This window comes from Sebastes umbrosus, chromosome 11, assembly GCF_015220745.1.
Source record: "Sebastes umbrosus isolate fSebUmb1 chromosome 11, fSebUmb1.pri, whole genome shotgun sequence".
Taxonomy (NCBI): domain Eukaryota; kingdom Metazoa; phylum Chordata; class Actinopteri; order Perciformes; family Sebastidae; genus Sebastes; species Sebastes umbrosus.
In genome coordinates this window covers 2,159,517-2,175,107 of record NC_051279.1, presented here as the reverse complement: position 1 = coordinate 2,175,107, position 15,591 = coordinate 2,159,517, and the positions used below count along the sequence as shown (strand labels likewise).

Below are 15,591 nucleotides of genomic sequence, written 5' to 3'. Positions count from 1 at the left end.
CAAAATAGAAAAATCCCCAGTATGTTGAGTCTCCAGGGAGCACTAGAGGGTCTTTACACTTTGATTCTTGTTAATGAAAGCAGTATATACCGTGTATATGCTCTAATTGGCAAACTGATACATACTGTATGTATACTGCTCTTCTACCCAGTGAACAGGCCCACACACGTGTGAACACGCACACCGAGGAAGACACAAGCACATGCTTGGACACACACACTTTCCCTCCTCACACAAAGCTCCTCAGTTTGTTCAGTCCTTCTCAGCAGCTACATGTTCACTGGACAAAAGCTCCACTGTCTCCTCGCTACACCCTTCAGATTGGCTTCTCAATCTGATTTTTATGGGCAAATATGTACTGCCATGGTATATATACAGAATCAATGGAGTCAGGGAGGACAGTCACATTCTCGTAGACTGTGTGAGTCTTTTGGATGTATGAGCATCTAGAGACTCTGCATGTTCATTAGTCCTCTTATTCAGTGTTGGGTTGTATTTGGCTCCTCCCTCTCGTGTCACTTCTGGTTGGAAAATACCAAGATGGCGACGGCCAAAAGGCCGAACTCAAGGCTTCAAAACAGCAGTCCACAAACCAATAGCTGACATCACGATGACTACGGTGACTACGTCCACTTCTTCCAAGTCCACTTCTTCTACGTCCATGCTCAGTAAACATTATAAACATGAGTTTATGGTGGTTTACTCCCTACTATCTACTGCAGGTTTAAAAGCGGCAAGCACGGGTCAAGCTTCTGTTTTAGGCCCGTGCAGAACTCTCACTCATTGATGAGCAGACGTTTTTACAATGACGTACATATTAAGTGTCAACACGTCATTTACAGGAACCGTCTCGCTCTTCAGCTACAACGATTGAAGAGACTTTTCAGTTCAGTAGTGAAATAATACACTCCTGCTCTAGATCATTTGGATCTGACAAAGCTGCCAGGAAAAATACAAAGTGGGTCACATCTCTGCAATGCTTCCTGTAATCATGTTGAGAAATGGCTAAATAAGTAGATAAGTCCTCATTGTACCATTGTGCCATGTACTGTACCCTGCTGAACGCCTAGGGATGGGTAGCATTAGGATTTTATTGATACCACTGCTGTTATCAATACTCCTTATCGGTTCGGTTCTCTATCGATACTATTATTGGTTCTTTTTCATTACTAGATAATTACTTTTTAATATACTATTTAAAAAAAAAAGAATAAATTCAGAACAGGATTCAAATTTATTTATATTGTAAATATAACAAAACGTTGTTTTAGAGCGGCGACCGTAATGTTTATAACAGCAAACCACTATATAAACTCAATGATGTCTGACTGGAAACTAATCCAGGATGTCAATAACATAAATCCTATATATCACACGTTTATAAAGAATGAAGAACACAGCCATCAGTAAGTATCAGTCCTTCCCCCTGTCTTACTTCATCAGTAAGTATCAGTCCTTCCTCCTGTCTTACTCCATCAGTCAGTATCAGTCCTTCCTCCTGTCTTACTCCATCAGTCAGTATCAGTCCTTCCTCCTGTCCTCCTCCATCAGTAAGTATCAGTCCTTCCTCCTGTCCTCCTCCATCAGTAAGTATCAGTCCTTCCTCCTGTCCTCCTGAGATGCTGCAGCATGATAATAAATTACACTAAAACGTACCGATAAAAGAACCGATAACGTCGGAGCTTATTAATACTCCGATCTTTAATAATGTAGCACCAGTGCCTGTTTAATACCCGGTCTCGGTACCCCTCCCTATGAATGCCTTCCCTACTGTCTACTACTATCACTGCAGTCATTTTTGACAAGCAGATCCACTATATGCTGTCACAAACGGTGGCCTTTCTGCCCAGATAAACGTGCCACTGCAATGGTAGAGGTTATGATGGAGGAGAGGAAGCAACACACACATACAGTACATGCATCCCTCTCCGTATCCATCTGAGCTCAACTCGTTATCTCACAGCGCTTTTTAATCGCAGACTGACAAAGTTAAACTCATTAGCATACTTTATTTGACACTAATTCACTCAGCGGAGACGAGGAGCTCCAGATCTGCTGCCGTAGAGGAGCTGTTGGCTGCACCACATAAGAAGGAATTGGTTTTTCTTTTTGGAGGAGCAAAAAAGGAAGGAGGTGCTTGTGCAATGCTCATTAGGGAGAGCCATATGGTAGAGAAAAGAGGAGGAGGGGGGGGGGAGCACTGGGAGAGATGGAGAGAAAACGTACAGCACTTCTTCGTCTGCATCGCTGGAAAACATCCTCCATTGTTGAGATTTGTTCACAGACACCTAACTGATCAGTTTCTCAGGTTTTTAGTTTTCATCAGAAAGGTGTGTCTTTTTCATTTCAACAAAGAGCAGAGAGGAACTGAGAGGGCTTTTCTTTATGAATGAAAATTACGCCAGCAGAAACATGCCGAAATATATCAATAATCCTCCTGTAATATCACCATGACAACCTGGTGGAGGATGGAGGGATGGAGGGCTGAGAGAGTGTTATTGTGACGAGAGGGGAGCTTATGATAATGGGAGTCAGATCTCCTCCTACGTGTCAGCCTGATGGCATCTGCTGCCTCCACTGATCAACAAATTATACATGAAATCAATTCCTGCACCTCCTGGAGGACTCCGCCCTCCCTCCGTCCTCCTCCTTTACCTCTGTTCTCCTCCTTCTACTTTCTGTTTTGTCTTCATTCCTCCTCCTTTGTCCAGCTTCACCCCCGCCCAACCTCACCTCCTCCCTTGCCCTCCTCCTTTCCTGGCTTTGTCCTCTCTTTTCCTCTCAACCTCAGACTTGACAACAAGTAGGAGAAGTTTGTGAGTGAGTACCGGGGGTGGGAGGGGGAGAAGGCATGAGCCAACCACAAACCTTCTCCATCCTCCTCCTATACCTTTTCCCATCACTCCCTCTTTTCTTCTCTTCTGTCCTGCCTCTCCTCTGACCGTCTGATAGAGCACGCTTCATCACATCCAATCCCCCAGCCTGTCAATCAACCCCCCCGCACACAGAGAGAGTGAGAGTAAAAAAGATACTTAGTTAAATGGTTAGCACTACTACAGATGTCCCGCTATCGCTTCTATATGGATGCAGGTTGCTACTAGCTAGTAGTACTGCTACTAGGGATACTCATTTTGAAAAATGTTCTTAACCGATAACCGACCCTCGTTAACCGATTATTAACCGTTAACCAACAAGATTTGTGCCTCGCATGCAGCGGTGCGCCAGCTGCAGTGTATGAGTATGTATGGTGGCGTTCTAGCTGTGAACGTAGGTGTAGCAGTGTGTGTACAGTTTATTTGTCGGTGAATAAATGCTACTAAACTACAACTCAGCAGTGATTCATGGAGAGACCTTCGTCTGGTCAGCTCACATTACTGCCAAGCAGCTGAAATATAGAGTGATATTGTGCTTTTAGCTGACGTGTGTCTCCTCACTGTGTTGAGCGATGCTCATTCATGTCTATGTAGAGCGAGCACAAGCGCGAGCAACAGGACGCTGACTTTAGTTGACTTAACGGCCACAGGTGTCGCTGTTAACAAGACATTTCTGATTCTTACAAACAGTCCTTTTAACTATATATATTCACATATAAATTAAAAGTTCTGACGAACTAACTAATTAGTAACTAGTTCACTAATTATTTTACAAAAAAGATGTGAACATTGTATCGATAAATTACAGCAGCGTCGTTCTCACGCTGGCCTCCACAGCCTCACTTCCCCCCCTCGTTATATACATTCTTACCGACACCGGCTCTGAGCATCGGCACTGGACCCAAATTGTGAGTTGTGGAATCATCAAATAAGAACATGATTCCTAAAGACACTACACTGGTTTACCTGATATTCAGTCGAGTCAACTGAGCTTAAAGAAAACCTTGAATGTGAATTATTCTAATAAACCACATATCAGTGAAATGATATCCCGCTCAGGACTGTGGGAGTGTAGTTGGTGATGATTTAGGAAAGGAGTGAAGAGAGAATGATAAGAAGTGAAGATGAAAAGCGTGGAGCCTCGCAGCGCATTTTAATCTCAACTGAACATGCAGCCTATGAGACGTTAATGTTAAAAGATGCACATGCTATACAGAAATATCTCTTCATATAAAAAAAATATTCTGCATTTTCACGACACGTAACTGAAGCTCCTGCTCCGTGCACATTCACACTTCAGCTTTAATGAGAGCCTGTATAGTGCAAACAGCATGTCCATAGAAGCAGGATGTGGATGGTAAACGAGGTAAACAGGGGTGGAGAGAGGGACTGCATACAGATTGTGTAGAGCTGCAGTTAACATCTCGTGCCTTCACAATGCTTTTTCCGTGAGGATAAGATGAAATGAAAGCCCACATTACTGGCAGGCGCTGAATCTGTAAAGTTAGAGGAGGTAGCGGGAGAGTAAAACCGGCTGATTTGACTGAAGGCTCTCCATTTCTCAAGGCTATGCCTGCGGTTATCCTTCCTTCCCCCCACCTCCGATTTCCCCCCCTCCGGCTCACAGCGGGGATATACTTTAAATCACTTTGTCCTCTACGTAGAAAAACTTTCTGACAGGTCGTTTTGTGGACCGCACAAATCTATTTCTTCCTGCTACAGAGCCAGAAATATTCCCTTTCTGTCCTGTTGACTTTGTACGTTTTGGACACTGATGGCTTAAGTAGAAAGACACCGGGGTAGAAACACACCGGGGGACAAATAGAGCGTTTACTTTCATGAGAAATGCCAGCACAGCTATGAAGGTTCCCTGCATTTTATCCCCCCTAAAATTGTAGCGTGGTCACCGGGATGATACCTCCGGCTGGTGTGTGTGTGTCTGTGTTTAGATAAATAGCTGGCACCTCTACATTCCGGACACTACAGTCGAGCTTCGCCTGCAGCTGTTATCTTCAAAGTGACACAGTGAAGCTCGAGGGCCAGAGTGTCCTGTCGCCGACCTGTGATGGCTGACTGCACAGACACAGTGTAGAAAGGCTGCTGCATTGTGTGAAGCCCGACCACAAGACCAGCAGGAGCACGGAGAAACAGCACTCAACCACATGACATCAGCACATGACGGGACAAACTATCCATTTGGATTTGATTTGTTTGTTGTTCATGAGTAATGCAGGTTAAGACATGTCCTCCGTTGGCCGCTGCAAATTATGTCTGTTGTTTCTTAAAAAACTGGTGCCAACCATGTTATACTAGCTTGTTGCGAAAAAGGGGAAATAACCCCCCAAACTTATGCTAAATTTAAAGGATATATGAAATCATTTTATGATTGGAACATATTGTTTTATGCTAAATGCAGTACCTGTGAGGGTTTCTGGACGATATCTGTCATTGTTTTGTGTTGTTAATTGATTTCCAATGATAAATATATACATACATTTGCATAAAGCAGCATATTTGTCCACTCCCATGTTGATAAGAGTATTAAATACTTGACAAATCTCCCTTTAAGGTTCATTTTGAATAGTTTTTAATATGCAAGTAATCGGGATTAACTACGGACAATCATGTGATTAATGGCAATTAAATACTTTAATCAACTAACAGCCCTTAATATTGATTATTGCAGCATAAATATCTCACAAATGAAAAGAATGACATCCAGATATCATATCTCAGTATAGATCTGGAACAATGCCTTTAATCCTCCGAAGACTCGCTTTTCAAAATACAACCGACTTAAATTCTTATTTGGATTGAGGCGCTGAGCTGTTGATTTTACCTCTTTCATGTTGCTTTTTGCTCCCTGATTGAATCAATGTTTTATGCTTTGTTATGTATTCTGACTGTGAGCACACTGCGTCCAATTCTTCATACGCTCTCTCGCCTCCAGTATCAGCGGAGTGTGTTGAAAGCTCAGAGACAGGGCAGCTGTCTCCCACTTGTTGTTGGGACTCGGGGTTGAACTGTGTGGTCACTGAGTGGATTGATGTGGGGGGGGGGGGGGGGGGGGGGGGGGGGCGTTGCCTTCACTCGGCACCAAGTTGCATCAGCTAATCTTGTGAATAATGCAGAATCATGAATAAACATAGATCAATGCAGTGCAATACTGTAAAGGAGACCTGCCTTTTTTTCCCCTTCCCCCCCTTTCTTCTCTTTTCCACCCCTTCCTCCATTTGTTCAGTCCACTCCTTCTATCTCTCTCTTCTCTCACCACAAAAACACTCTTCTATTTCTCCCCTTTCCCTCCCCTGCCAAAATCAAACACTCCCACTATGTCCCCCTCCATCCTCTGTCACTCTCTCTCTCCGTCCTTTTCTTTTCCTCTCTGGCCACGGCGGTGACAGACATTGTGGTGCTGTAGTGTTGCCGTGTCTCAGTGCGGACGAGTCAGGCACCGGCCTTCACTCTCAGCTCAATAGCTGCCCGGGTTTCCTCAAAGGCAGCCATCCAGCCAGCACAAAGCCTGCCCACTGGGAATAGACCCACAAAAGAGAAAAGGGGGCTGCTCGCCTTCTTTTGCTCTGCTCCGTCTGAAGCGGCCTGCCTCCACCACCTCCTATAAATAATACAACGCTGCCTCAACAAAAAGAAAACCCTGCCCTGCTCCCGCAAGCCTCAGCTTCCATCTCTCCTTTATTCCCTCCCTCCCTCCCTCCCTCTACCCTTCCCCTGTTTCCCTTCTCCTCACCTCCTTTACCTCTGATGTTATGAAACCAGAAAACCAGTGCTTTAAAGAATAGGCTCATACAGTTAAATGTTACATTAAAAAATGTATATGACGTGCTCATTATACTACACATGCACCATCATAGAAGTAGTGTTATAGGAGAATACTTGTTTCTGATGGCTGACGGTGTATTTGAACATCTCAAACGTAGCTCTGGTCAATGGGTTTCACCACTTCCCTAAATCACTGCATAAGGTAGATTAAGCTGCAGGTAACCATAGCAACAACATTTATGGTCGATGCTATTTTCCTTTCGTAGTAAAACCAAAGAAGCAAAGAGACGAAACAACAGCTGCTGCCGCCTTTTTAGACAAACAAAACGCTTATTATATTTATAATATTTTATTGTTCAACACAGTCCATTTTTGGTAGAATATGACAATAGAGTAGAAATAATTTTTGTTTCATTTTAGTACGGCACTTTTTAGGCGGGACGTTTTTACTGGCGTTCGGTAGTCGCTTTCAGTACAAAATGCCGGATGCGTCGCTTTGCTGCTGGGCGCTGACGTTTGCAATGGAACAGTATGCAGTATATATACAGTATACAGATATACATATATATATATATCTGTATACTGTATATATGTATACTGTATATATGTATATACAGTATATATACATATATACAGTATATTTTATAGGGCTGTCAAAGTTAACGAGTTAATAACGCATTAATGCAAATTTCTTTAACGCATTATCGCAACTTGTGATTTTTAGTTTGTAGCGGGCTCAGTTTTAAAGCTAGAGTGAAGATACTGGTATCATAGGAAACTATAAAACCTAAGGAATCCATTGGTACTGACCATGAAAGAGCGAGAACGAGCGCGGTGTGTGAGTGAAGGCAGGCAGAGGAGCAGAGGAGCAGAGACTCCGGTCCTGGAGACCAAAGCTACGGTCTCCTCCGCGTCCTCCGACCGTGGCCAACACTGTTTAACAGACGGGCTTCACTAGATACAACCAAGAGGTTTTGGTGCTTCACTGTAGTTTGTGTTGGAGTCTCAGTCTGAACAGCGGAGACACACGCGAGCGTGCATGAGACACCGACCCGCAATGATTTATACGTGGAAGAAGTTACTAACAGTCCCTTTAAGGAGTTATAATAAATATTGTGCATTTTCCCTAAAATGTATCTGTAATCTTTTTATTTAGATTTTCTAACTCATTGCATCTTTAAATACTTGGTAGGAAAATCCAGTTCAAATATATGTGCACGAGTTGTGCATGTTTGTGGGAATGCACGAATGGCCATGTGCATGTGTCAGTGTATTAATGTGAATGTGTGCACAGGGATTAGGCCGCTATCAGTGAGGCTCTCCCAGCCTGTCAGGCTTTAGGACGGCGCTGGACAAAGAGGCTAATTTCAATGTAAATGCAGCAGCTGAGAGGACACAGCTCTCTCAGTGGGGTGACTTCCACCCTACACACACACACACACACACACACACACACACACACACACAGCGTGTAGATTTTGTAGAGGAAACATCAAGAGATAAAATGCTGTAGAGTCTGGCACAAAGTTGGAGATTACTAGTTGCAGAGCTGGTGTGTCTTTGCACCTGTCAGTAATTATAGATATAATCTGGTCCTCAGCGCTGCGTTGGGGTCCTGTTCTGGCCCTCACAATCCAGAATCCATCATTAGGCCAACCATTATCCCCATGCCTGGCCTCTGCACCTCTTATTACATGCAAATAGTGCAGCTTTATCCGAGCAGTGAATGAGAGGCCGGCCTCTAAAGAATGGGACACCCTCCTCGCCCCACTCAAAGCCATTCCTCCATCTATTACTGCATTCTCTGCTTCAGTGCACCCGGCACAGATCTCATGGCGTCAGCGTTAGTAAAAAAAGAGCGGGCCGGTTGGCGGGATGCAGATAAGTGTTGAGAGAGTTGTCAGCGTGACTGCTCGACGGACAGAACAGCTAATGATCAAATATGCCCCCCGTCTCAGCCTGCTCTACGATATATAACTCAAACACTTTCATATTTATGTTCTATGTTCTGGTGCTATATCACTATGTCATGATATTTCCACTTTGACTTTTAAGATGTTTCACTACATTCAAAAGGTTGTTTTTAAGGTTTCAAATCTACATTCTTAAAATATTCACCAATTGTATCAGCGCATCAGCACAACATGTTATAGCTAAAGAAAAGGCTGTACTAGCACACTATAGAAGAGTGTTTTTTATTTAAAAAAACTAAAACTAAAATCGAAGATCAGACGGAACAGCGACAGTTAATATAAGGGCTGTCAATGGATTAATCGCCCCCAAACTGCATGTGATTATCATAAAGTGGGCATGTCTGTAAAGGGGAGACTCGTGGGTACCCATAGAACCCATTTACATTCACACATCTGGAGGTCAGAGGTCAAGGGACCCCTTTGGAAATGGTCATGCCAGTTGTTCCTCTCCATTTGGAGCGTTATTTAGCCTCCTCTCAATAACCATTGTGATACCTCATTTGGCGATAGATAGTGACTTTAACAGACACGTATCTGAGATCACCACTTTAACTACCTGAGCATTAATAAGCACTTCTTCCTATATGTCAGAAAGATTTGTTCACACGTTTTATTGAGTCTCTGAATGGTTAAAGCCGCCAAATGCAGGCTGAATGTTGTTAGCATACTTTCAGCCCTGAAGTAACAAACACAAACACAAACACCTTCTTCTTCTTTTTTAAGGTCAAAATGTGGATCACTGTGATGCAAGGCACACGCAGCATACACGACTTGGCCGAGGGTAAGCTGTTCAATATGAAAATATATAATACATATACAAGGCAAAAGTGAGCATGGCTCACCCCCCCCCGCTCGCTGCTTGACCCCTACTAAAGCAGGGCCAGAGGTTTTGCCCTTTTGGAACTAATGATTATGAGGTATAATAATATGAGATAAAACGTAGATGTAGATCGAGTCTTCACTGCCACACTTCACACTGAATGCACTCTTGCTAACATTGCAGACATTTTAAAAGACGAGACCAGTAAGCAGTAACCGTGTTCCATTGTACCAGTGAAGATCATTAAAGTTTCACCCTCTGTATGCGTCTGTACGTGTGTTTCATTGAAGCTGCATGCTGCCGCTGCTGCCGCTGCACGCTGTGTGTTTCTGCTTTCTGCATGGTAATGAGCACGTACCTGTCAGGCAATCATGTGCAGGATGCTGCCTCAGGTCAGTGTTTGCTGCCAGAGGATGCCTTTCCATGGCTGTTCCTTCGTGCACACACCTGTATGCTGTCCCCGCTCTCTGTCTGCAGCTTGACATTTGGTACGGTGAAGATAGAAGACACTGCAGGGGGAGAAGACGCGAGCAGATTAGACGCATGTAGGCTGACAGGAAGAGGAACACCTCGGTGTGAGATGTTAAAGACAGAGGTGCTTATTAAAAAGGGAATATTTGAGTATTTAGTTGCAGTGAGAGTCTTTAAATATTGCTGTCATGAGGAGAAGTATCTTTGAAGGTATTTGAAGTTGCTACATGGAACATTTTAACAGTTGCTTTTTAAAATGTTGGAACATTTAGATAATTGCTATAAACTAACGAGCACCAGTACAGGTCCTAACCCCAACCCGTAAAAAACAAAAACATGCTGTAATATAAACCTATGTAAATTACATCAGGGGTTCTCAAACGACCCCCATTACAGGGGAGAAACATTTTCCAAGGACCCCCCTCATAATCGTCATTAAACATATGCCATTTGTAGTCTTAGATGCTATTGGAACTGTTGGTATTCTAAAACTTTCCAACCAAAATACTTCAGATCTGTTCGATAGTGACAAACAGAAACACATTTCAATTTGAATCATGTTAACACCGCTTTGTTTAGGCCTGATATTCCGGGTGCTTTGTAATCAGATGTCTCTTTAGCTTGACACATTTTGGTCTTCCGTCGCTGTCGCTCATCATATCTTCTCACTTCAGCTAGACTCACTTGACGATGTGGACTGACTTCAATATTTCTCCATGCTTGCCGGTTAGCTAGCTGGCTAATGAGTTTAACAGCAGCAGGAACAGTTCGTTGCTTCCTGAGTGAAGTGACTGATTCATGACTTGACGTGTCACAATCATATCAGAGTTTCTGTTGGCCCAACGCTAATGTGGGTGGGAGTAATGGACACCATATGCTGGTTTTATTGGTGCAAATGGTCTCCATCTGTAGATATGGACTTTTCAATGATTGAGCATCTTTTCATAATTTACAGCACATTATTTGGCGGACGCCCCTGACAGACTTCCACGAACCCCACTTTGAGAATCATTGTTTCATCTTATCCGAGAGAAGCCTGTGTTTTTATGTTGATGGACATTAATGGACAATAATAATAAGGAAACAAAGTTGTTTATTTAGAACTAATTCTATTGGGACAAATGGATCCAAATACTTGCTCCACAGTAGGGATGCACCGATACCACTTTTTTTCAGACCGAGTACAAGTACTTACATTTGGGTACTCGCCGATACCGAGTACCGATACGAGTACTTCTCTGTGCCAAAAGACCCTCGTTAACAGCCAGCCTGAGGGTGTGAACGACACACGGCAGGCTGGGGAGTCCCGCATACGAGGCGGTGCGCCGCGACCGGCTCTTGGTCGGCTTGGAAAGGCTCGGGGCGAAGGTGGCCAATCGCCATGATGGGGTTCCCTGCTCCCGGTGCGACTGTCGACCTCAGTGCGTCCCAACCAAATCGTGCCGCGGCCCACGTAAAAGGCGCCAGGGGTCTGCGGTGTTGTCGGCAAAACACCCGACCCGTGTTGAAACACGGACCAAGGAGTCTAACGCACGCGCAAGTCAGAGGGTGCAAGCAAACCCCCGTGGCACAATGAAAGTGAGGGCCGGCACACGCCGGCTGAGGTGGGATCCCGGCCCAGCTGGGTCGGGCGTACCACTGGCCCGTCTCGCCCGCACCGTCGGGGAGGTGGAGCGTGGGAACCCGAAAGATGGTGACGAGTATCGGAGCCTTTTTGCAAGTACGAGTACATGAGCACAGTATCGGACCTGATAACCGATACTGGTATCAGTATCGGTGCATCCCTACTCCACAGTGAAGAACACATCCTCCTCTCTAACTAGGAAATAAAGGCAGAGGGTTTTTCCAAGAGATCAGGGGAAACGGAAGGACAACTGCTCCGTCTAAACACTTTCTTCTTTTCTTTCACTTCCAGATCCAGAGTCCAGAGAGAGAGAGAGCAGCCCCCCCCCCCCCCTCCCCAGGCCTCTGCTCTCACTTCTTGTACTGCCAGACACCCACACACTCTCACTGAAATCAAATTAAAAAATGTCACAATCCAATCCACACAGTAACAGCAACCTCAGGAGCTCCATTGTCTCAATAATTCTGCCATTGTCCTCAGTAATCTGTCTGGCTATTGTCTGGATAAATCCATAATACACATGACAATAGAGAGCACAGTTGGCCATAGAAAGCATAGCGTTCATCCCGACAGGGATAACACGGGACATTTATTTGAAAGGTTCATCAATTTCTCAACCGTCTATATGACTACGTTTGTCTTGGCCCAGTATATCCTCTGTGGTTACTGGTAGTACTGGGTGCAGACCAGTCTTTTTACTGGTCTGGTCCCATCGGCTCCAGTCTCTCTCCTGGTGGAGGAACATGATTACCATGCTGCAGTCGTAGTCAAACACTCACAGCTGGAGCAATTAGCCAGTTCTTTATCTCACATTCATTTCTCATTTGCATAATTTTGACATATCCTTCCCCCACAAAACTGTGCAAATCCACACACACACACACACACGCACACACACACGCACACACACACGGAAGATACTTTGTGTTTATCCACTTCTGTCCTCATTTTACGAAACAGTTTTAATTCACTCCCATTCTTCCCTCAGTGGCTCTGCTGCTTTGCCTGTGTCACATGTGCAGAAAAGAGAGAATCAGAGAGAGAGAGAGATAAAGGGACAATAGAGAGACAGAGAGAGAGAGAGCGAGCATGACAAAAATCAAAATGAGCCATCTCTCTTCTCTCCCTCTCTTAGTGACCGCCGCTCTCTGATTCTTTTCAGACATGACAACCTGCTGGGTGCTGATAACAGGATTAATAATGCTGAAAAATCCTAATCAGGGGGGGGGATTCTAAATGGTATTCTCCATTCAAATTACCACCATGTCAGCGGCAATGAATAACAGCTTAAGGGATTGGTGATGTATGTTGCCTGTCAAATAATAACGATATGTCATCTCTGACATATCTTCGTTCAATAACCCAATTCCGTAGGATTAATTGAAATACTGCGGCTGAAGCTGACTCACCTCCTCTATGAGTATTAATACAAATCGGCTTCTAAATGAAGATGTATTGAAAGCTGAGATGTGTTCTTTTAATTTAAATAAAGTGCCTCGGTGTGCTCGAGACGAGAGGAAATCAAACCGAGCACGTTGCTGCATGCGGCCGGCAGAAGTCCGGCCGGGCATCCGCATCAGAACAGAGGCTTTTCTCTGCATGAACAAACACGACCCAGAGGGTCACTGCTCGCCTGCTTCTTCACACAGAGAAACAGAGAGCAGGAGGATACTGTATGTGATCCAGGGGAGCAGAGGGAGCTCAAATAGAGAGAGAGAGAGAGAGAGAGACAGAGAGGGAGAGGGAGTTTCTGAATGTCAAGGTAACTTTATCATTTTAAGAAAACAGATCTGCACATTTATAGATCTTTTTTTTACCGTTACTGGATCTAATTGTTTTTTTAAAGGGGAACGTATCATGAAAAACTCACTTTTTCAGTGCTTGTGCACATTCATCTGGGTATCTGGAGTGCCTACCAACCCATAGGCAACCCATATAGGCTGTGTATTGGCAAGAATCTGGTGATACGATACGTATCATGATACAGGGGTTAGGATTCAATATATTGCGTTTTTTTAATCCAAAAAAGTTGACTTTTTTTAAGCAATCAGAACAGAGGACGGAGCATTTGCATTTATCACAGTCCCTGTAACATCCAGCATCGCAGCACTACTCAGAGAGGGCACATACACTGAGAGGGTGCATCTCTTTGCAAATGAAATAAAGTGCTGACTGAGTTCATCTTTGCATGTAAACTATTAATAAAAAATCAATAGTGTTTTTGAGAATCGATACAGTATCATAAAACATAATATCGCGATATTCGATTTTTTGGATACTTTCACACCTAATATATATATATATATATATGTATACAGTATATATACTGTATACCTCTGTTATACTATAATCACAAAACACCTGTAATGTGCTTATGATGCACTACTGTAAAGTCCTCACTCCTCAGTCTATGTGTGAGCTGCCAGCTCAGACAGGTGTGGTGTATGTTGTGTTACGTACTGTCCGTCAGCTCACAGAGCCGTGGAGGAAGGTTGCTGAAGTATTCGTGGTTCAGCGCTGCCTGGGCTGACAGCCGGTTCTTTGGGAAGCACTGGAGGAACCTGGAAGCCAACTCCTCGGCATGGTCCACGTAGCCCAACCTGACGCACACAAACACACGTTATCAGACAGAGCGGCCACAGAAACATACATGTATAGTATATAACGTAAAGATGAGGGCTATCAATCCATTAATCGCTCGATGGTCCATAGTTAATCACGATTAATCGCACATATTTTATCAAGTATCAAGTATTTAATCCTTTTATCAACATGGGAGTTGACAAATATGCTGCTTTATGCAAATATATGTATATATTTATTATTGGAAATCAATAAACGTCACAAACAATGACAAATGTTGTCCAGAAACCCTCACAGGTACTGCATTTAGCATAAAACAATATGCTCAAATCATAACATAGCAAACTGCAGCCCAACAGGCAACAACAGCAAACTGCATGTGATTATCATAAGGTGGGCATGTCTGTAAAGGGGAGACTCGTGGGTACCCATAGAACCCATTTTCATTCACATATCTGGAGGTCAGAGGTCAAGGGACCCCTTTGAAAATGGCCATGAAAGTTTTTCCTCGCCAAAATTTAGCGTAAGTTTGGAGCGTTATTTAGCCTCCTTCATGACAAGCTAGTATGACATGGTTGGTACCAATGGATTCATCAGGTTTTATAGTTTCATATGAGACTATCTTATCATCATCATTATTATCATCATCTTATATACGGTATTTTCACACTAGCTTTAAAACTGAGTCCGCTACAACCTTAAAACTGAAAGTTGCGTTAATGCGTTAAAGAAATAAGTGGCGTTAAAGTGAATTTGCGTTAAGGCGTTATCATCGCGTTAACTTTGACAGCCTTAATAGAGATACAAGGCAGTCGACATATTAAAAGCCAAGAAACTGACCACTTGTGCTTTATCCAAATCAACTCTAGAGTCGCCCATCACACCGTTCATTCATCCCTCTGAGAAAGCACTTTTTTTCCAATTCACAGAGCTGCTGACAACAAAAAAAACAAGCCTCTTAATTATGCTGAAGGTTTGCTGACTCAAGAGGAAAAACACTTCTCAGACATACACACACACACACACTCACACACACATACACACACACACACGCGCTTACACCTTCCTCCTTTGAACTCGCCTCGCACACACATGGCGACTGGGTCACCGTGAGAAACACGAACGGTTCATTAAAGCAGGAGCTCAGATGGAAGCAGACTCTGTGTGTGTGTGTGTGTGTGTTCGTACTGGGAGTCACTGAACTCCTGAACCAGCCCTACCTACTGTAGCGGCGGCGCCGAGGGGGGGAGGCAAGATTGAAAATAAACGAAGAGCAACAAATTCAGTCAGTAATTAGGCATCCACCACATTAAATAAACATGATGTTATTCAGCGCCGCTCGCTGGCCCCGCCGCTCGCACTGCTCAGAGTGCCTCTCATGTTCTGCAAGCTTCTCATGGTCGGCTCCCTAGTCAAGCACTCTGACAGCCACTCCCATGGCTCTCAATGGGGATCTCAACTCGACTT

The 15,591-nt window shown here is 44.0% G+C and overlaps 1 protein-coding gene across 3 annotated transcripts in view; it reads right to left on the bottom strand.

Annotated features, from left to right (window-relative positions):
• The window catches only part of cdk14 (cyclin-dependent kinase 14), a 161,603-nt gene that overhangs the window by 28,254 nt on the left and 117,758 nt on the right, over window positions 1-15,591 (bottom strand). For all 3 annotated transcript variants that reach the window (XM_037785139.1, XM_037785140.1, XM_037785141.1), the window contains 2 exons: window positions 14,002-14,141; window positions 9,805-9,955 (listed from right to left, as the gene is read on the bottom strand). In XM_037785139.1, the coding sequence (XP_037641067.1) occupies window positions 9,840-9,955; window positions 14,002-14,141 (256 nt within the window). In that variant the 3' untranslated portion in view covers window positions 9,805-9,839. The remainder of the gene's footprint in view (window positions 1-9,804; window positions 9,956-14,001; window positions 14,142-15,591) is intronic.